Below are 21,267 nucleotides of genomic sequence, written 5' to 3'. Positions count from 1 at the left end.
CTATTCACTTATTTGGGGCATGTAAAATCAGAAGAGCAGGTTTAATATAAGCACACCTGCATATAAATCCATTCATGCATGGCAATATTTTCAATGGCAGAGAATCACCAAAAAAGGGACACACATTTCTGCCTGGCCTATGACCTGGCATGACATAAAACTGAATAAATGTCTAATGAACAGAGAAAGTAGACTGGAGGGAAGGGCAGAATGCGTGGAGACAATGTCAGCAACTCAACATCTAGTCTGTGCCTACTAGCCACACCAATGCCAACAAAGCAAAGGTTTTAGAGGTAGTTCACTGGCCTCTGCCTAATATCGCATTGTTCTCGCATTAAGGGAATGTTCACAAGTGATTCAGTCTCTTCTGTCTAATCTCCGAGAAAAAAAGTGAATGGCCATATCAATTATAGTGTTCGATTTCTATTTCTTCTTTAGTTTTTGTTTCCTTTTAAAAAGAAAAGAGCAAATTCTCAATGATTTCTAGATTCAGAATATTCTCTCTGGTTATTCAAATTTCAAAGTTTACATTCTGCCCATCAGCTCTCACTTGTAGTATTTCACCAAGAAGCAGTAACCCTGAAACATCTTTTATTCTTTGATTTCTTAATTTCTATACAGAAAACTAGAATCTGATCCATTCTAGTTTGTAACATCACTGGATAATAGGGCCAGATTTTTCAAATGCTAAATATGTGGTGGGGGGGAGAAAGAAAGACACTTTTTTTTATATAAAGTAAAATGAAGATTTGAGAAAAATACTTATGGTACATTTGTAGGAAATGCACCCAAAGCAAACTAGTTTTAACTTTCCTTCCGTGTTAAAGGAATTTTTTTTTTAATTTTCTCTTTTTGATGATAAAGTGAAACTGTATCTGTAATCTTAGGAGATTTATTTTAAGATTTTCTTTCACTTTGACTTCAGAGCAAACGATGAGAAAATTACATTTAATGTAGTATACTCAAGGATAGGTGATTGAAACTCAACTCAGTTTTTAACAGTGTGTTCTTAGAATGGCAGGAGATTCCCTGTTGCTCTCCTGAAAGTCTTCTAATCCCTTCCTTCCTTAAAGAGGAGAACCGCTTTCTTAGAACCATGCTTCCCACGGGCAGTGGATTACTGTGTCAGAGGAATTTCAATGGCTTCTGCCCAGTCTCACAAATACACAAGTATTCCCTGCTCTTAGCACTTCCCTTTCACTCAGGGACATGCAATCTGGTTTGATCCTGGTAGAGTCATCGCCCCAGCCAAATTCTATGTAAACATGAAAGCAGCTACCTCTATGTGTTGATAGCCACTTGTTGTGCCAGAAAACTTGGAATAATGTATGGCTTTCTGTAGGCCTTTTTCTTCTGTTAGGTTGGTGCAAAAGTAATTGCAGTTTACAAGGTTAAAAATTGCAAAAAAATGCAATTACTTTTGCACCAACCTAATAACACATTTTGTTCACCTTTTTCGTTTCAGCTCCTCATTGTCCCAGAATATATCTTAAACATCAGCCAAATGGTTTAGATGCCTTGCAAAATGAAAAATCAATAAATTATTTATTAATACATTAATCTGTTAGCTGGACAAACTGTTTTTTAAAACATGGGGTTCATGGGTATGAGTAAGAAAAAGAATTTTTGTATATACAATTAGGACTGCCTCAGACACAATTTTTTGAGTTTGCTATAGCAACAGTAGGCATTTTCATCCCAAATATCTCTCTAGCCCAGATTACTCTCCTGCTCACACCTGTTTATCCAAGTGTCTGCTGCACACCTCCACCTGCCACCTCAAATACACCTGTCTCAAATGGAGCTCGCCATCCTCCCACAAACCCTTCCTTCCCCCAGGGCTCTCTATCCCAGAGAACACCTCCTACCACTCTTATGTCCTGGCCAGAAACCCTGCTGACTCCTCAACTTTCCCCTCTCCTTCACCTTCATAGTTAATCCATAATGAAACCTATTAAACAGTTATTCAAAATGTCTCTTGAATCCATCTGGAGTGGCTCCCCTAATTCTGTCATCTCATACATGGATCATAGCCTCCTAATTAATTCCCTGGCTTTGGTTTTGCCACATGACAATCCATTCTCCACACTGTAGCCATAGGGATTGCTGAAAATGCAAATATGTTCACATTATTCCCCTCCTTAACATCTTTCCATGTTTCCCTATTGTCATTAGAACAAAGCCCAGACGTAGCCCTGCACGATGTGGTCCTTAGCCTGTCCCCCCCCCCAGCCCATTACTTGCCAGTCTCCACACCTTAAATATCTGTCAGATGTGTTTATTGAGAATCACTTACCATCTGAGTATCATACTAGATAATGTGGAGATAGTAGAGAATAAAACCAGAGCCTGCGTCCTAATGGAAGTTCTAATCTAGGAGGTAAGAGTACCTCTATATGTACCAGACATACAAAAAGCCTTGACTCTATTGCTCAGAACCATCCTCTGTCATCTTTATGGTTTTGTACATGTTCTTCCCTCATCCTGGAACATTCTATCCTCCCCACCCCCACCCCAAATGCACACCATTCCAGGCACATTCCAAATATTTCTTCACTGTCCAGGCAAGATTTAGTGGTATACTGGTAAGTGTTTGCACAATCAGCTCTCTGTGTGGAAAACATGCTAGTTTATAGTGTTTGCCAATTTCTGTGGTGATTTCAAGCTACCAACATGACGTCACTGAACACAGAGTAGCACACCATGATAACTATACATAAACAACCTCAAGACACAATTGGCATAAATAGCCTCAAAAGCATAGATAATGGTAAAATAATTAGAGAGTAGTAAGTTTTGAGTATATATTACCTTGTTTTCAATGTAATTTGTACAATTTTAAGTGTATACAGTTTAAGTGAAAAATTGAACAAGTGGTCTGGTGAGCCAGTAAGAACTAGTTCCAGCACACCATCCCTATTCATGGAAGCTTTCTGTGACTCTCGAGTCTGGGTTAGTTGTCCCTCATGGGTGCTCTCATCTCAGTTATTACATTCTATTGAAATTGCCTGATTTCTTGTCAAAACCCTCATGAGAACAGGAACATTTCCAGTTGGCATATTTCTGGCACCCATGTCTGGCCTTAGTGACACTCAACAAATATTCATTGAATGGTGGTTTGAATGAATGATACAGAGCCAGGCTGATGAAATTTACATGTTTATGTAAACTCTGCAAAGTGATCTTAAAGAATTGCTTTAAACCTTATAAACAAAGAGCATATGAAATAATCATTTAGCCAGGCCAATGGGGTTAGGGTTTCTTTCTCTCCACACTCAAAATATTCTTTGTTCAGTTTCTTGTAACTCCTTCCTACTCACCATTTGGGAGGAAATATCAAAGTGTTCTGTTCTTTAAGGAATGCAAAACCTTCAAGGAAAAAAAAAATCATCTTCTCAAGCCCATGGAAAGAATTTGCTTTTATTAAAGTAACAATTTTAAGAAGTATGCAACACATCTGACAGATATTCTGGAACCAAAATGCATATGCATCAGAGTAAATTTTTAAAACCCTGAAACTGACACAGTAGCTGGATTTCGAAAATTGAAGCCAATGAACAGCAGCCAAAACTGAAACTGATGACTTGGCTTGACTCAGTATACACCAGAATTCTCTTCACAGAATCCTGAGTCCATCCAGGGACTTAGAGTTTGCCGAGAACTTGGCCAAAGGACCACTGGAATCAATCCTTAAGGAAAGAAAAGCGTGTGTCAGGGAGTAAAGAAAAAGAGAAGACAATGAGAGAGGAAAGGAGGGAGAGAGGGAAGGGAAGGGGAAAGAAGATGAGAAAAGAGATTGTCCTGAGACTTACGGATGAAAACCTGTTTTCTTAAGACAGTCCATGAAGAAAATGAACAAGCTAATAAAAGTAAAAAAGTTTATCAAAGAAACCCCTGATATTTAAAACATTTGTGTAATGAGTATAATGATTTTATAGCTAAAGAAATAAGTCATCATTAAAATATTTTAAATTTATATCCAGGAAAACACTTCATAGGATATTAGCAGAATGCTGTTAGGAACCAGAAAAAAATCTGTGAAATGAGTCTCTAGGGTGCCACTTTAATCTTGTATCATGGTGATGATACAGCTCTTCATGTTACTACTTTTAATGAAACGATTTTTTAAAAATATTTTAACTTCTTCACGTCTATTTACTAATGCTATGTGGACATTTCCTTGGCACCCATTTCAGTCTTCACTTTGCACTTCCACTTTGAGAAAGAGCCCTCAGCTCATTGCTGAACCTAGATGATTAGGGACAGATGTATGATAGGACCTCTGCAATGTGTGGGTGCAGCTGCTTACCCTTTTGACCAGGTCGGGGAATTAGGAAAGGAGGATTTGCCTACAGCCCAAGCTGTCTTCCACTTTGCTAAAAGAAATAGCCATTGTCTGAGATGTGAGGCCAGTTATGTCTAGAATCCATGGCTCTTAGCTTGCCCACCAACAACGAGCCAAGTCTGGCTAATTTTTACACAAACTCCTCCACTCTCCAATTGGCTGTCAAGCACACTGAGTAGCTAATATATCAAATGTTCACAAAACAGGATTTTTTGGTTCTAGTTATCTATCAGCTTAAAGTTGCTGATTTGGTTTTGCTTTAAGTTGGCACAGTAAGTGGAGTAAGGAAAATATCAAATGATTTTTTTTCATGGATGCATCATTTATTGTATTTTCTGAAGCCTATGGAAGAAGTGTTAGAATTCGATTGTGAAGAGATAATTGATTCTTTGAGATAAGCGTATAAAACACATTGCTTAGTGAGTATCTAGTCCATAATAGACACTCAGTAAGTGTTAGTTCTCTATCCTATCTTTTCTTCCTCGTTATAGAAATTTACCTCCTAATTGCCTTCAATAAATGTTTGCACACGGGGGAAATTATAACTAAACATTTCATTTATTCATAATCTTTTATTCCCGTTTTCTTTTTCCCCACACACATACTGTGTGTTGGGATCTCTTACAGATTCTGGGATACAGTGATAAACAACAACAAATGTATACGATCCTATTCTTCATGGAGCTTATTCATGTGTCACCCTGAATAATCTATAGATTTGATTTGTTACCTGTCATTGTCGTATTTAATTACAGATTACTTCAGATAATAATACATCTTTCTACCTCATTTTTCAGTGTCTTTTCTAAACATCATATTATTTTATCTTCACAATAGCCTTGAGAATTGGGGAGAACATATGACCCCAAGGTCATACAGGTGTCAGGAGAAAGACCGAAATTAGGACTCCAAGCTTTTAAAATGTTATTCGTGACCTTTATACTACACCACAGCTGTCTCTCATGAAAATAATGGCTGTACTTGGACAAAATATATGTAGAGCCAATGCAGATATGATACCTTCTGTTTCCTTGGGAACAAACAGGATAGATTTGAATTCCCCAAGTGGTCGTATAACAAATAGTTCATTCACTAACACTGTAATACAAATTAGAATCTAATAAGTAAATAAAGCATTACTTTCAAAACATCGATTCCAATTAAATCTAGGGAACATGAACTGCCACCTATATTAATATAAAAGATTAGAGTTCTGTTTGCAAATCTAAAAACAATTTATGGGCATAGCAATATCTTTCCCACAATAATGAAAGCCCACTGAGTAGAAACTGAGAAGATAGAATTAAAAAAAAAAAAAAAAAAACAGAAGTGAGACAGAATTGATCAGCAACCACTGCTTCTGAGGTTACCAGTAATGACTTTTGTAAATGTATAATTAACCAACAGAAGATAAAGAAAACAAAGAGATATAGGTATAAAATTACAGGTGTCTCTGAAAAAATACACATAGTGTTAGTTTATTTTAAGGGAAATACCAGGGGTGCCAAAAAAAATGTATACAAGTGGACACTTTGGTCAACGTTACTCAAGCAGTAGTTCTCCATAATCAGAAGTGTCTGGATGCTGATGGACACTTTGAGCACCTCTTGTAATTGCAGAAGTCACACGTGACTTGTATTCATCTTTTGTTATTGGTATATATTGAGTATTACAATTTAGATACTGTTTTTCTTTCTTAAAATGTGTATACATTTTTTTGGCACCCTCTGTATATTAAAATGCTGTGATGTTCTTAAAGAAAGAAGTATTTGTATTTAGAAACCTAAGACATATCATTTGAACCTGTTATTAGCACGCAGCCTTCTCTTTCGCATCCCTCCCAAACGTCTCTTTTTTCAGCACTTTCTATCTTTAATGTCAGCTTCTTTACTCTCAGAATGCCAACAAAGATATTATTTCAGTAATCCCCCTGAGAGAGAGGATTCATGCACCAAATGTCTTCTGGAAATGCACAAGTTTTGCAAGTCAGCTAGGTAAGAAGGATAATTCCTTTGTACATCTATAGCATCTGTCTACACTGGGACTTCCAGATACATTTCCAAATTATCTAATTATCCCTTTCAACATCCCTTGGAGTGACACAGGCAGGAGGTAATACTGATTCTATTTCTTTAAGGAGTAGAGCTAATGATTTGTTCCACAATGAGGTGGCTTAGCCTGAAGCTGTATTCTCTAGAAACTTCTGTACTTTTGCAAGGAGAAGATTCTCAACTGTCTTAAAATAGTATTTCTTGTCTCGAATTAAAGGTAGTGGTGAGTGTAATGACTTCACAAATACCTCTAAGTACATGCAATTACATCTGAATCACTTCTCTTGGCCAGTTAGAGCCAGCTTTCCAATGTGTCCCAGGGTGCGTTTCCTGGAACACCCATCTCGTGAGAACCTCCAGAGGAACCAGCGGCCAAATAATTTTGAGAAACACTACAAATGACCCCTTTTGACAAGTCAAAACACACGTTAACATGATGAAGCCCGGCTAAGATACCTCATTTAACCTTGACTCATGTACTCTATTTCTCATGTAACCACTGTTAGCTCCTGGAAACAATATTTTATGGAAAACATTTAAGAAACATCAGCACAGGGGTGGCCAGATGGCTCAGTTGGTTAGAGCATGAATTCTGAACAACAGGGCTGCTGGTTCTATTCCCTACTGGGCCAGTGAGCTGCACCCTCCACAACTAGATTGAAGACAACAAGCTGCCACTCAGCTTTCAGAGGGGTGGCCGGATGGCTCCCACATGGCATGGTGGGCTGCGCCCCCTGCAAATAGGATTGAAAATGGCGATTGGACTTGGAGCTGAGCTGTGCCATCCACAACTAGATTGAAGGACAACGACTTGGAGCTGATGTGCCCTGGGGAAATACAGTTCTCCAATAGTCCCCACTAAAATTAAAAAGAAGGAAGGAAGAAAGGAAGGAAGGAAGGAAGGAAGGAAGGAAGGAAGGAAGGAAGGAAGGAAGGAAGGAAGGAAGGAAGGGAAGGAAGGAAGATCAGCGCAAATGGTTTTTTACCCCTTCAAATCTCCTTACTCAGAAACTAAAATTTCTAGAAAGAACAGATCATAGAATAACCTAATTATTATCAAGCACCTACTTTCCCAGACACTAGCCTCTGTTTTCCTGCCTCATGCATTGCGTCAGAGCCTATCTGTGTGGTGAATAATATTTTTATTGCCATTTGACCAAGCAGTCAACTAAGGCTCAAGAAGGCCCCTCGGCATGTTGGGATGGCACTGGGCTATCCTCAGCCTCATCGGCCACCTGTCTACATACTTGCCCTTGGTAAACACAACCAGTTTCAGACCTTTAAATACCATCTTTAGGTTAAGGATGCAAAGCTCCATCTCTAGCCATGACCACTCTACAGAGAACCTTGATCTATCCACCATCATATAATCTGAGGCCTTCCCCCCACACACATTATTCCTCCTTCATGTCTCTCCTTACTTCACTTATAAAATATGTGGGTACCAGACCACCAGGAAAAAGGCTCTGGTCTTTTATAGCAATGTAGCTCTGGGCCTCAAGAGACACAGAACTTTTGTCTATCTGTACTGCTATAATAGCAAGCCCAGAACAGTGTCTGACACCGTCCATATGCTCTGTACAAGAATCCCTTTTGTCACCCACCGTTTGAACCCCATGTTTTAATAATATGTGTATTAAAAATGAAATTATTCATTTTCACATTGTAAGTCATCTAAGTTATATAACAAATATGTGTTATTTAAGATATAGTCTCTGCATGAGAATCATACAGGAGTTTTCAATCATGTTCAAGCAAAGACAGGGCAAGCCGATGCTCTACTCCCCTTTGCCACTGTTCCCTTTAGGTTTGTAAAATTCTAAAACCATCTCTGGAGTCCTAGGCTTGACACTTCCACACTTGCCAAAAGTCTCTCTTATAGTAAGTCCCTTTTTCTAAAGGTATAATCGAATCTGTGTTGAAGCACCTTCAAGATTCTTATGTTGACATATTGTGACAGATTTTTATGTAGGTCTTCACCCGCGTGTGGGGTTAGTTGTTTCCATAATAATTAGGAGTCAGTGTTTTCTTCAGTTTGGATCAGGGACCCAGCAATTTCTGCACTGAAGGCATCTTCAAAATCTATACCTGATACAAACAACAGAAAGCTACTAGGCTATATTTACTCACCTATCTTCTGTTGTTATAATTAACACCCTCAAAAAACAAAAAACAAAACACGGGAAAAAAAACACAAAGAAACAAGTGGTAAGGTTTTCTGTTATGATAAAATATCCCCTAGAACACTAATATTCTTTCAGGGCATTTCTTGTTTTTCTGATTTAACTTAAACCAGTGAGCCAGATTTTTCCCAAAAGGCGAATTAAGAGGGTAGGTTAACTCTTTCAGCTCCTGGTTTCAAGAAATCTCTGCAAGACCGTCAGTATGGTTTGCCTTAGGCTTTATACTTTTTAAAAGTCAGCTGTCCTATTCAAAGCAAACCAAACTAGTATACTCCACAGAACCCCTGGAGCTTTGGAAATGTTAATGCCCTCTGGCAGCCATGACCTTGCAGCTTGGGAAGTGATTTAGGCACTAGGGAGAAAAGGGCCCACTATCTTTATTGCATTGGTTTACACCATCAACTTCAGAAATTGTGTGAGAGAAGAATAATCAATACTGTGTTAAGACCAATCTCTAAGAATGCCAGACAAGTGTTCCTGCTCAGCAAAATGCTGAGTTGGAGGAGAACTTTTGAATACAACAAAAGAGAAATTGCCTGTAGTGGTAAAACTAAATGAATTGTGTCTCAAGATGGAATTTGTCATTGGGAATGGCACTCAAGAGCCCTCTGTGTACTTCAGTGGAATCCCATAAACTGCCTGATGAAAAATGCTTATTTTACAGTTAAGCAACACAGAATCAAATTACAAAACCAGAAGGAAGGCATTCTAAACGTACACTTGTAAGTTAAGACTTCACTAACATACAGAGTCCCAAAAAGTATACTGGAAAAAGGCATCTAGGAGTAGAATCATCTCCTGTGTAGAAACGGGAGAACCATCAAGTTACACTTCATCAAAACTTCCTGAAAATTTTACTGTATTTCCTATAATTCTGGTAAAGGTACTATCTCTTGATAAATAGCCGAGTATAAAGCTTCTAACAACAGGAAAGGAGGTATCCCCACACCACCCCGAGTGAAATAACTGTGGAAAAGAACTGGCAGCAGAGTCCCTAAGATCATTACAATTAAATGTTTGATTTCCCACAGCAACCCTAATTGTGACATGAACAGCTGTCAACAACAAAATTAGAGGAAACTGTCATTATATGGATTTCATCAGCATTTGCTTGTCCTACTTCCATACCGTTGCTCAAGAGAATGTTTTCAAAGAATTCTTTCAGTAGAGCTTTTCATTATCCAAAGGGGAGTCACTCAAGTTATTTGGCCTTACATGCTATACATGAAATACATTTGTCATAATAACAAGAATACCAAACAGATGTTTACTGAATGCCAAATGCAAGTACATAAAAATGTCTGGGACACAATTCCTTTAATCCTGCAAGCATTACATCAAATAACTATTACAATTCCTATTTTTAATACAATATTCCACCCATATCTGTGGGGGATATGGTCCAAGACCCCAGTGGATGGCTAAAAACCCCAGATAATACTGAAACCTATGTGTGCTATGATTTTTTTTCCTATACACACATACTTTTTCCTTTAAAGGAAGCACTTCACAGCTTCTCTTTAGCATATCTGAATTACCAGCATCACAACTTTGTGTTTTGGGGCCATTATTTAGTGAAAGAAGGGTCACTTCAACACGAGCACTGTGAAAAAGCAACAGTGGATCTGATATCCAAGTCCAAGGCACAGCGTCATCTTGTCCGAACTCAGCTGGGAATGTGCACAAAAGGAAACTCTTAAATTTGTCGCTCTGCTCACATCTGCAAAAGTGCATGAGTATTGATTTGGGGCTCACACATTAATTTTAGTGAGTAGGCAAATTCACAAATACGGAATCTGTGAATAATGAGATTGATTGTATATGCTGAAAATAGGAGTCAGAGCACATAGTCACTCCATATCTGTCTGGGTAATTCTTTATGTTATATTAGTGAGATGTCTTTAAATCTCAAGATGAGAGTTTATTGGAAGGAAGAGTTCCACGAAAAATGTCAAAGCCATTGCATTGCATGCTGTGGCGTCTTAATCTTAGGAAGAAACTCACTGTGTAACTTTCTTAACTTTGCATTGTTTCCTGCAGGTCTTTCAGGGATGTGGTCAACCCAAACCTGCTCCAGCCCTCAGATCTGCCCGCTCAGCTCCTGAAAATTTTAATACACGGTTCAGGCCTTACAATCCTGAGGAAAGACCAACAACCGCTGCAGGCACAAGCTTGGACCGGCTGGTGAGTTCTCTCGGCCGCTTTCTGTTACCAAAGTTATTCTTCAGAAGACGTGATGGAAAAAAGTTGGTTGTAAAAATGATCTCATTCTTATGTCTGCTCCTGGTCTTAATTAGAATATTGAAAAGTAATAAGACCTTCCTGTTAGGTCAAGAATTAGATTATTTAAGAAGTCTTATCACCATTAATCCACTCATGCAGTAGCCAAATTTTCAACTTCATATTTCTTCTGAAATATTAATTTGAAGACTGAGTAACTATATCTTCCAGGGATATGATTATATAATAGCACATTTCTATTCATCTGCTTCAGTTATTTATTCAATTATCATACACTGTAACTTTATTATGATTTCTCCTTACATGTAAAGTTTTCTGTTTGAAAGACCTTGCCAAGAGACCCCAAATCACTGTTACTACCATTTTTTCTTTTTTGTGTGTCTTTTAAAATTTGAAATCCTTAGCAGTCACTCTTTGATCTATTTATATATGTGTCGGGACTGAATGATATCATCAAAGTAATTTACTTGGAGAATACAATCATAAATACAGTAAACACAATTTTTAATGTGTTTTAAAATCAAATTTTGGTATAAAAAAGAAAATTTCATAATTTCAGAGAAATACTGCCCAATTATTTTCAATGCTAATTATAGTACTAATACTACTGTAAACAATTTTTATACCCATAATTGTAAGTGCTGTTAATGTTGCTTTGCTAATTATCTTGATGTGAAATTAGCAGATAAGAACCTTAAGGTCATAAAACACTTGAACCACATCTGACTATGTCATATAAACTGAGATCTCAAGGGTTTCCAGTTATAAAAATACCTTTATAGTCACTGTAATAAATTATTCTATCATTTTAGTTAATATCCTCCTATAATGTAGAACTCTTAAGATTAAATTGATTGAGTTTGGCCTCAAAGTAAATATATCGCAGCAATTTTTTCTATAAAAATCAAATGCCCTTACAACATAAAGCCTATCCACAAAGTGCCAGTGTGAACAGGTAAGTGGACTTGTTGTTAACCACTGAATTATGTTATAAATTTATTATAGTTTATTAGAAAATAACACACTTCCCCCCTTCAGTGTAGGTTTTGAAAAAGGAATCATCTGGATAGCTGCTTCAACTTTCCACTTTTCATTACATCTATTCTCTCTTCACAGTTTCAGGAAAGGTATAAAATTAGTTACCCTATTTTTCCTTTAAACAACCAATTAGATTTCTCCAAGCAACTAGTCAGTTGTTTAAAGAAATGACAATTTCGTATGATTCCATTGTTTGGGGTTTTACTTTACAAATTCCTTTGTATGTATAGATCCTTTTAACCAGAAGAACAAATGGTGAGTATGGATTTGATCTCCTTTTTCTTTTTTTCCCATTTTAGTTGGCTCTAACTTAGTTATTAGAACAATTTTGGCTTTTCGGAATTTTTGTAAACTCTCATTTAAGAACTAAGACACAATTAAGATCAATAATTTCTAGAGATCTGTACAACATTGTGCCTGGATATAATAATACTGTAGTGGGCGCTTAAAAATCTCCTAAGAAGGTAGATCTCGTGTTAAGTGTTTTTATCGCAATAAAATAAAATTTAAAAACAAGTGCATTTCAGGTACATTATATACTTAGATAAAATTACATTGAATTTGAACAATATAGTGATATCTACGACTACTAATTAATTTTTTCCCTTTGAAACAGAAGCATAGTTGCCTCTCCCCAGAAGCAATGAATACACACACCCATAAACACGGGAAGTAGAGTAAGAAACATATTTTTCTCAAGACAAGAGTATTTATGCAATTTAACCAACCTCAATAAAGCATCAACACTTTGAGAATTTCACATAGTGTTTAAAAAATTTAGTTTTAAACCTTTTATGAAGGATCTTCATCAATGATCTTCAAAATGCCCCAAATATAAAGGTTTTGAAGAGTATTGGCAAGTAACAAGCTGATTTGGACTCTTCTATTTTATGTACCCACAGAATATATTTTAATCAACTTTTTTTCTTAAAAGAATTAATAACGGTTATTCATATGAACAAGGACCAGCCTCAGTGCATAGGAATTTAAATCAATTAGCCAATTTTATTCTAAAATGTTCTCTGACAGCAAGTAGTACTTACTTTCTCATAGGTGTGGCTTTAGGCTCAGTAAGGGAGAATGTCAGTTTTATTCATTTTTATATTGAATTAAATTCTGATTCCTTCCTAAACTATAAAAATTAGCAATTTGTAACTCACAGCCATCCATAAACCTACCTGCAGCTATTTTCCTTGTCCCTAAGAGCCAGGGGCTGTTTCCACATCAAAAGGAGCTATACAAGAAGTGATAGAATCACTTCTTAGAAACACAAGTGAGATGGAAGCTAGCACCAGAATCTCTATGTGCAGCCCTTGACTCGCACGAGGCTTTCTTCCCTTTGTGGATTCCACATCGCACTGAATAGTGGAAAGGTGAAGGAGTTACATCGGCCAGACTGTGCTGGGCAGCAGTCAGACAAAATCTTTTTTACGATACAGGCATTGGTGAACTCTCCTGATGGGTCTGCTGTACATTACGGCGTGTTTTGACCGTTTATAAACAAGTCTCATGTTACCTACTTCTGTTTCAATTTTCTCCTGAAAAGATGTTTCTTGAAATTTATAAGAAGCATGTGTTCCAGAAAAGGAGAATAACTGGAAAAGACTTCTCTTAATTTCTCTGTGTTTCAGCAAAGAAAAAGGACATCAAAAGATTATCCTAATCACCCCACCCGTTTCACCAAAGTGAAAATAACTATCAAGCTCTCGGAGAGTTGTTTCTTAGTACCATTTAAAATTAGTCCCTGTGGTATTAACTTTGGGATCTGTTGGCAATTGTTCTTATATCCATTATTGTAAAACTGTTTTCCACGTGAACTGGTAATTATGGGGTTTTAGAAATTAAGCTTCTAACACCAAGCTGGGTAAACTGCTACTAAAATGTGTATAAAATAATGGAAAACAAAACAAAACTCACTCTTAAAAATACATCAATTCTATCCTTTAACCTCTACTATATTTATAAGGAATTTGTACATTGTTTTATATCACTAGGAAACATTTTCATTTTTTTCCGTTTATTGGAAGTAAGAGTTCCATTCCTCTAAAATGATATGGGCAGAAAAAGCAGTTTTGGTAGTCAGTAGCTTTCAGACATACTACCCAAAAGTTATTTTTATTATCCAGTAATGAATGAATATAATTGTATAAATTCAGCTGCTGATGGAAAGCTGACTCATCAGGGAATATCACAGTCCTTCCTGCCAGCAGCCATGATTTGTTGAGGATATAAGTGTCGTGAACTAATTTGGTTAACAGTCTGGTCCACCATTATGCATCTCCTGTTACCCACACTCGACCTAGCAGCACTTCAGCCAGTTGTTACTGATTTTCAGTTAAATAGGCCCGAAGTGATTATTTGCATGAAGGAAAAGATTGATTCTATTCCTTTTTTTTCTTAACTTTCTACTCTGAATTCTCCTCAATAATTGGATGAAAAACTACGTTTTTTTAAAGAAAGTTCTACTGGAACTTCATTGGAAATACAGCGTGTAAAAATAAATCAACACAAAAAAGTGGATCCAAGCGTACAGAGGTATTTCAGATTATCCTTTGTAAAAAACAATTAGCGGTACAGCTCAGAAAATGAGAGCACAACATGCTGTACTATTTGGCTCCTGAACACACTTGGGCAGGAAGTATCTGTTACTTATGCCAGCTGATTCATTAGAACAAAAATGTACTTTAAATTGTGTATCTTAGAGGAATGTATTTTATAAAAGTAGATTACGAAACAAAAACCAGACAGGGAAGTTAAGTCATCAAGTTGATGATGACTTAGACCACTGAATATCCAGTAAGTATTCAATATTGTACTGTGTGTGCAGACTTCTCAAATATTCTACTGGTCATTCTGAGGAAGTTTGAGGGGTGGGGGTGGGTGGAATGCCAGCCTACAAAGCTAAACGTTATACCTGTGCTGTGCTACTATATATAGAATAATCTCTCTTTCTTTTTCTTTTAAATTTGTTTTCCTCTTGCTTCCCAGAGGATTGTGTGGAGGACAATGCAACATAGTGTAAGCTTTGGTCTTCTTATTCTTCCTTTCATCCCCATTTGTCTTCATACAGTCATTCCTGAGAGTTCCTGAGAAATTCCACCTTCACCTCCCCTTTCCAAATTGTCTAGAGAGCAAATTGAATGCTGTGCATGACCAATGGGTTTAGTAACCTTTTCCCTACTTTGTTCTTATGGTTAACAACCATTTTGTATTATTTCCCAACAGCAAGGTTTTCAGTCTAAGCTTTGTGGAAGACTAGCTCATTTGGTGGCTGATTGAAATTCCTTCCCAATTTTCAGACTATGTGTAGTCTTCCTGAAAAACTAGCTCTTCCCTGATAGACTATATTGTTTTTTTATTCTTGTGCTGAGTGAATAATTACCTCGCTGATAATAAAAACAAACATACCAGCTCTCATGCATAAGAAGTTAAGTTTTCCATTAGCTAGGACATAGGGAATTTAGAGGTTAAGAAATACTTTATGGTATAGGTTGTTCACTTTTTTTCCTTACTTGAATTTACTGATATCTTTTAGAGCATTTGGGGAGGGAGCGTAGGATATTTTTCCTACAAAGCAGTTTGTACTGGGACTGAGGACAAGAATACCAGGATTCTCTTACCTGACTTTACATATGAACCATAATAATTATATAGTTATCTAATCTGTTTTTTCATAATACCATTCCATGCTGGTAATACCCCATAATAAAGACCTGAACCCAGCATCGTGGACCCAGGAGAGAAGATGACTCTCTTTCCCCCAAGAGAACTGACATGTTGAACATATTGGAATGAATGTAAATCATAAAATCTTCCCTCACCCCATTTCATCTGCTGGACTTCCCTGCTTGCCTCCTATAATGGGCACACGATGGGCACATATTTATTCATGCAGTGCACCTATGACATCATGGTGCTACCTGTCTGTCTGGCCTTAAATTCAGGCAGTGGTAACACTATGTCTAGAATTCCTCCTTTCAGATTTGCTTAGGAAATTGTTCCCTGAGTTGTATTCCCATTCATCATTCTAACTCTCTGAGCCCAGGGCAGTTTCGATGAGGTGAGAAAGTTCAGAGGTAAGAGGTAAATCTGGAACAGGAATTTCTAGAAGGAAAGATCTTGAGGAAAGAACAGTGGAAACAGCTTAAGGTTACCTGATATTAAATGGGAAATGGGAGGAGAAAACATCACGGAGGGACAAGTCAGGATTCTGTTAGTGTGATCCAATTGATATAACTACAATAGTATGTGCCTGCCCCTTCCCAACACATTCTCCTGATGACTCCAGATTTTTCCAGCAGTTTAGCCAGTCCAATCTCCTTATCTGATGGATATCTTGATCCTTGTAGCTTTCCCCCAAGAGAACTGACATGTTGAACATATTGGAATGAATGTAAATCATAAAATCTTCCCTCACCCCATTTCATCTGCTGACTTCCCTGCTTGCCTCCTATAATCTCTAGGGGGAAAAAAAATCAGATGTCTATTATTGGATATGATTCTTTCCAAAGTACAATGCATCTTCTGAAATTCATTAGTATACCATTGGTTAATGTGTGTTCTTAATATTATTGCATATAGATTTAAGTACTTTCAAAATACCAATATATGCACTTTATTTTGTTCTGAAACAAAATGGATAAAGCAACTCACATTCTGGCATCATTTCCTGCCTGATGATTAATACCAGTTTCAGAGTAAAGTGCTGGTCATAAAAATGTTCTTCCATGCCTCTTTGGGGCCATTTTGGTGTGATTTAGGAAGTCTTGGTTGTAAGGATTCAGGAAACTGTCTGTTGTTCATTTTAAATTGCCATGGCATTTCATTGTCACCTCAAAGGATTCCGCATCCGGCTAAGTCCACTATTTTGCATTTCAAAAGGATGTCAGAATGTGTTTAAGAAACTGCTTTATTATCTACAGCCTCAGCCACTGTCTTTGGGTGAAACTGGTATTCTCTCTCTCTCTCTCTCTCTCTCTCTCTCTCTCTCTCTCTCTCTCTCTCTCTCTCTCTCTCTCTCTCCAGTCTTTGCTTGGCCTGAACAAAAATAAATAAATAAAACCTCAATAACAGCAGTAGACCAGATTCTCCACTTTAATTAGTTTTCTAAAGATAAATGGGTCAAGGCCAGATTGGCTTTCAGCCTCTGCTTCAGCTGAATAAATTATGCCCCATTCACCCCAGCAAACAAAACAGCTACTACTCAATCTACTTCAGATTGTGAACTGCCCGGTCTTGCCTGAACCTGCTTTATCTATTTGCTGCAAAACCCCACTGAGCCACCCCAGTTTCATTTTCAATGAACCCTTAGTAATAACAGCAGCAAAATACAGTGAGCTTTCAAAGCAGGGAGAAAATACAAAATATTAAAACCAAACCACCCAACTCATTCGGTCTCAGTTTCTGCTTCCTGCCCTTCTCTAGGTAGTATCAGCAGCGTGTGGGAGCAGAGAGTCATCTGACACAAGCTTCTTTACATTTAGGGGGCTTGTGGCTGATGAGGCCCAAGTGGCGACTGTCATAAGAAACCCATATAAAATGATGGCTTATCTCCAGGACATTCTGCTTATTCCACAGGCTGGAAGGATACACAAATCTAATTCAATGGTATGCACTGTTGGAAACCTGGGTTGAATGCCTGCTCCTTATGTGGAATTTTGAGCTCATACCCTATTGACAGTGGACTGTTTTTACATCCTTGGGAAGCTATTATTTCAGGCTTGTGTAAGAAGAGTGAAAATAGGAGGCGCATAGATCTTTCTCTCAGCTCAGGCAAGGCTGTGTTTAATTGCACTGGGTCGTATACCACAGGGAGAAAGAAGAGGAATAACCATGCTGGCTGCAGAATTCCCTGGGAGATGCTAAAGCTCATTCCACGCCACTGCTTTAGACACACAGTCAGACAATCAATCCTATGGATTCCAACAATAAAGTCAAGTCATACCACATATTTTAATTGGGGAAAATTTTGTGCAGCTTCTATTAGGTAAAAGTGGTCTGAAATCATTTTGGGGGTAATTTTACAAAAAAAAAAAAAAAACATTTGCAACTCTGTGTTAAACTCTCCTTTGTCCTCAGAAACACTTAAACGAGAGCTTTGCTGACCTTTGATTGTATCATAAAAGAGAAATGTTACACTTTAAGATGCCAAATATGGCTATATAGATTTTATATCTATTTTATGGTATGTTGATATGCTTATTTTCCCCTTCAGACTTGAAAATTTCTTTCACAATTCCTAGATGTCCACTAAACCCAAACTGATGTACCCTATAGGTATCACTGAATCAACAACTATATTTATTATCTTCTTCTCTGTTGCACAGCACTTAGTAAAACTAACTACCATGTATCTACATCATAGCATATTGTTAGTGCTAGCATTGTCAAAAAGGCAAGAAGTACTGTTTGCACAAAAATGTCGCTTATCAAATTACTTCAACACACTGTGTCTCCTCCAGGGAATAGCATCTAGTATAGATAGGGCCTCATAAACCGCTAGCATACAGGAAAGAGGAATTTGATTTTGTAATCTAACATAGACTACACCCATAAAGAATATGTGGAAGGTATATGAACAAATGAGTTATCATTGACCAAATATGCAAACTGAACACATTAAACATCTGTAGCATCTTTAATATAGGCCGTATCTTATAGCCCATTCTCCCATCTGATGCCAAAATTTTTGCACATATCTTGTACAAATTAAACAGAAACTTTGTTGTCAATCCTGCGCTGGTCGGATGAAAGAGTCCATCTGCACCCTCATTCACAGTATCCGTCCTTTATTCAGCTATGTAATAGATGTTTTGGTAAGTTGATTATGAAAGCCTACATAAACAAGCCATACTACACTGCTCAAACCATACATTTTAAAATATGTTCATGAGAGGTATCACTTGACATAGATCTTTTATTAAGTTATTGAACAGTTTAAAGGACCTTTAGTTCATCACGGAAAATCTGCAGTAATTTTTTTTCTCAGAGCTGTCTGAGAGATATTCGCACCACAACTCCCAAATGTGATGTTCACGCTTATGGGAGATAGAGCTGAAGAAATGGGATATTTCATAAATACCAGTTTTGATGTATTTGCTGTATAATCAATCAGCTTTTAACTGGCTCTGGGGCCTATGGAATACATTTGAAAGCACTGGGAATTTGGCTATTCCCATAACATACTTGGACACTCTTTAATGCTAACAATAAACCTCAGGCATAAACATTGTAGAGAAAACCAGATGAGAAGAAACCTATTTGAGTGAAAATTGACTTCCCTTCATAAACGTTAAAAGTAGAAAGATATCTGCAATACACAATAATTTTATTACTTAAGCTCATTCATGGTCATTATTATCAAGGGCTCTGAGAGCATGAGTATTTTCTTACTAAAATACTGGCCAAGCTATTAAAAATAAGAAAAAGTCAGGTTTACAGTAAATGAATGAAATAGCAGCTGCAGCAATACCACTATATTGCTGGCTAACAAATCATTTTTTGGAAGGTGGGTTTGACTAATATCTTTGGAAGCTTTTCCAATACTGTATTGATCGGACAGGCCAAGCTAGGCAATGCAGCACCTGCAAACACCACTGCCATCCCCAAATGGCTTGCAGCAACACAAGTTTATTTTTTTGTTCATACCAAATACCATTTTGGGTTGGCTGTGGGTCAGCTACACATGACCATCACCCTCACTCCAAGGCCCAGGGTGACAGAGCAAGCATGATCCAGAGCTTCACCTGTTACAGTGACTGGAAAAGTTCAGAGTGTAGCAAAGGTGGCTATTGAAGTCTCCATCCACCTGGAAGGGGCACAGCACCCTGTTCACATCTCTTTGACCAAAGCAGGACACATGACCAAGTCAAGAAGGCAGGAATGTGTGTCCCTCTGTGTCTCACAGAGAGTGAAAATGGACATGTTAGTGAACAGTAATATTGTCAACCACAAACACATATGACCAAGGCAAGACTTTTAAGTTAATAAAAATCTATTTCATTACTCTCTTCAACTCTAAAACAAACCTTTTTGAATAAGAAGAGAAAAATTCATCATTTATCCAAAAAATATTTATTGGGCACTAATATACACCTATTATAGGTGACTAAACGTAATCAAAAAGCACACAATACTTTGGGGGATGACAGAGAAAACTAGCAATAATTTAAATCAGACCATGTTCTGATAAAGACTGCATTTAAAAATTTTTAGAATTCTAGGAGAAATCTAAGTTCTCGTCACAAAGGGAGTGTCTACATGCCCTAGAAAACCAGGAGTATCTTTCCGTGTCAGGTTGATTTTTAGCATCAATTTTACTTACATGAACTTAGCATTCAGTCATAATTCAACCAGAGCAAAGGAGTGTCACCCCAAATCTTAAGACAGTATCTCAAAGGAGTATATAAAAGTTGTTACCAGTGAGTAGGAGAAAAATGGCAATAGAAAAACAGAATGAGCAAAGACGATTTTATTACCAGCATTTAAATGTCTTTCAAATCCAGGCAATATATAGGTATTTTAAATGAGACTTCGATATTGCATATCGTGAGTACTGCACTTGTCTGCCTTAATGTCATGTTTGCTTAGGCAAAGCAATTTTTCTGTTCTTCTTTCTGGGTCAACCTAGTTGGAGCAAATCAAATTGTTCTCCCTCTCTAGTTCTTTCATACATCATCATTTAAGATCACCAAGAATTTGCATACTGGAAACTACAATATCTGTTTATTTCTGAACATCATTCATGAAGGAGAACACTTTTCACAGATTAATCAGGGAAATTGCACAGGCTGACAGCAACAACAAACTTATCGATAGTGATGAAAGTCTCAGGAATGTGTGTGCCATTAGCTTCTGCCTGGACTTATTTGCAACGTCGTAGAGCTCTGATTCAATTGGAAGAAAAATTATGATATAAATTCATAAATTATTTATGTGTAATGATGCAGGAAAACAATGACTTTGTAAGTTTTATTCTTACTTTGACCTAAGAAAACTCTCCAAAGCAGCTTGCATTCATTTCAGTGAAGAACACTCAGCTCTGCACTTGAAAAAGCTGAGCATTTCCTTTCCTTGCTCCTTGCAGCTCCTTGAGTGCTAGAGAAAAGAGGTAAACATGCAGCAGAGTGAGCAGATCTGGGAAGAAAACATAAAGGCAGCAAACTGCCTTAATTGATCTCCACACATAAAATCCGAAAACCAAGAGGCTATGTTTAGTGCGAGACATGTCCCTACAAAAATGTTTCCAGTTACTCAGGAAAATCAAATCTTCTTTATACAGGGTCTTCAAGGAACCAGAAATATTTCATTAGGATTTTAATGGTGAGGGCTCAAGTGAAAGAAACTTTGTCCTCTCTTTTGTCAGGGTTTCTAAATAAAATAAAAAGTTGTTTACAGTATTTTCATTTTA

At 37.3% G+C, this 21,267-nt stretch overlaps 1 protein-coding gene across 2 annotated transcripts in view; it reads left to right on the top strand.

The window, feature by feature from the left end:
• Window positions 1–21,267, top strand: part of GPC6 (glypican 6) — a 1,046,737-nt gene that overhangs the window by 946,696 nt on the left and 78,774 nt on the right. Inside the window, exons 6-7 of one of the 2 annotated variants that reach the window (XM_081045969.1) lie at window positions 10,620–10,763; window positions 14,847–14,876. In XM_081045969.1, coding sequence (XP_080902095.1) covers window positions 10,620–10,763; window positions 14,847–14,876 — 174 coding nt within the window. The remainder of the gene's footprint in view (window positions 1–10,619; window positions 10,764–14,846; window positions 14,877–21,267) is intronic. The other variant, XM_081045970.1, reaches the window with a different exon arrangement.

The sequence above is a fragment of the Rhinolophus hipposideros genome, assembly GCF_964194185.1.
Source record: "Rhinolophus hipposideros genome assembly, chromosome: 4".
Lineage (NCBI taxonomy): Eukaryota > Metazoa > Chordata > Mammalia > Chiroptera > Rhinolophidae > Rhinolophus > Rhinolophus hipposideros.
This window is presented reverse-complemented; position numbering and strand designations above follow the sequence as displayed.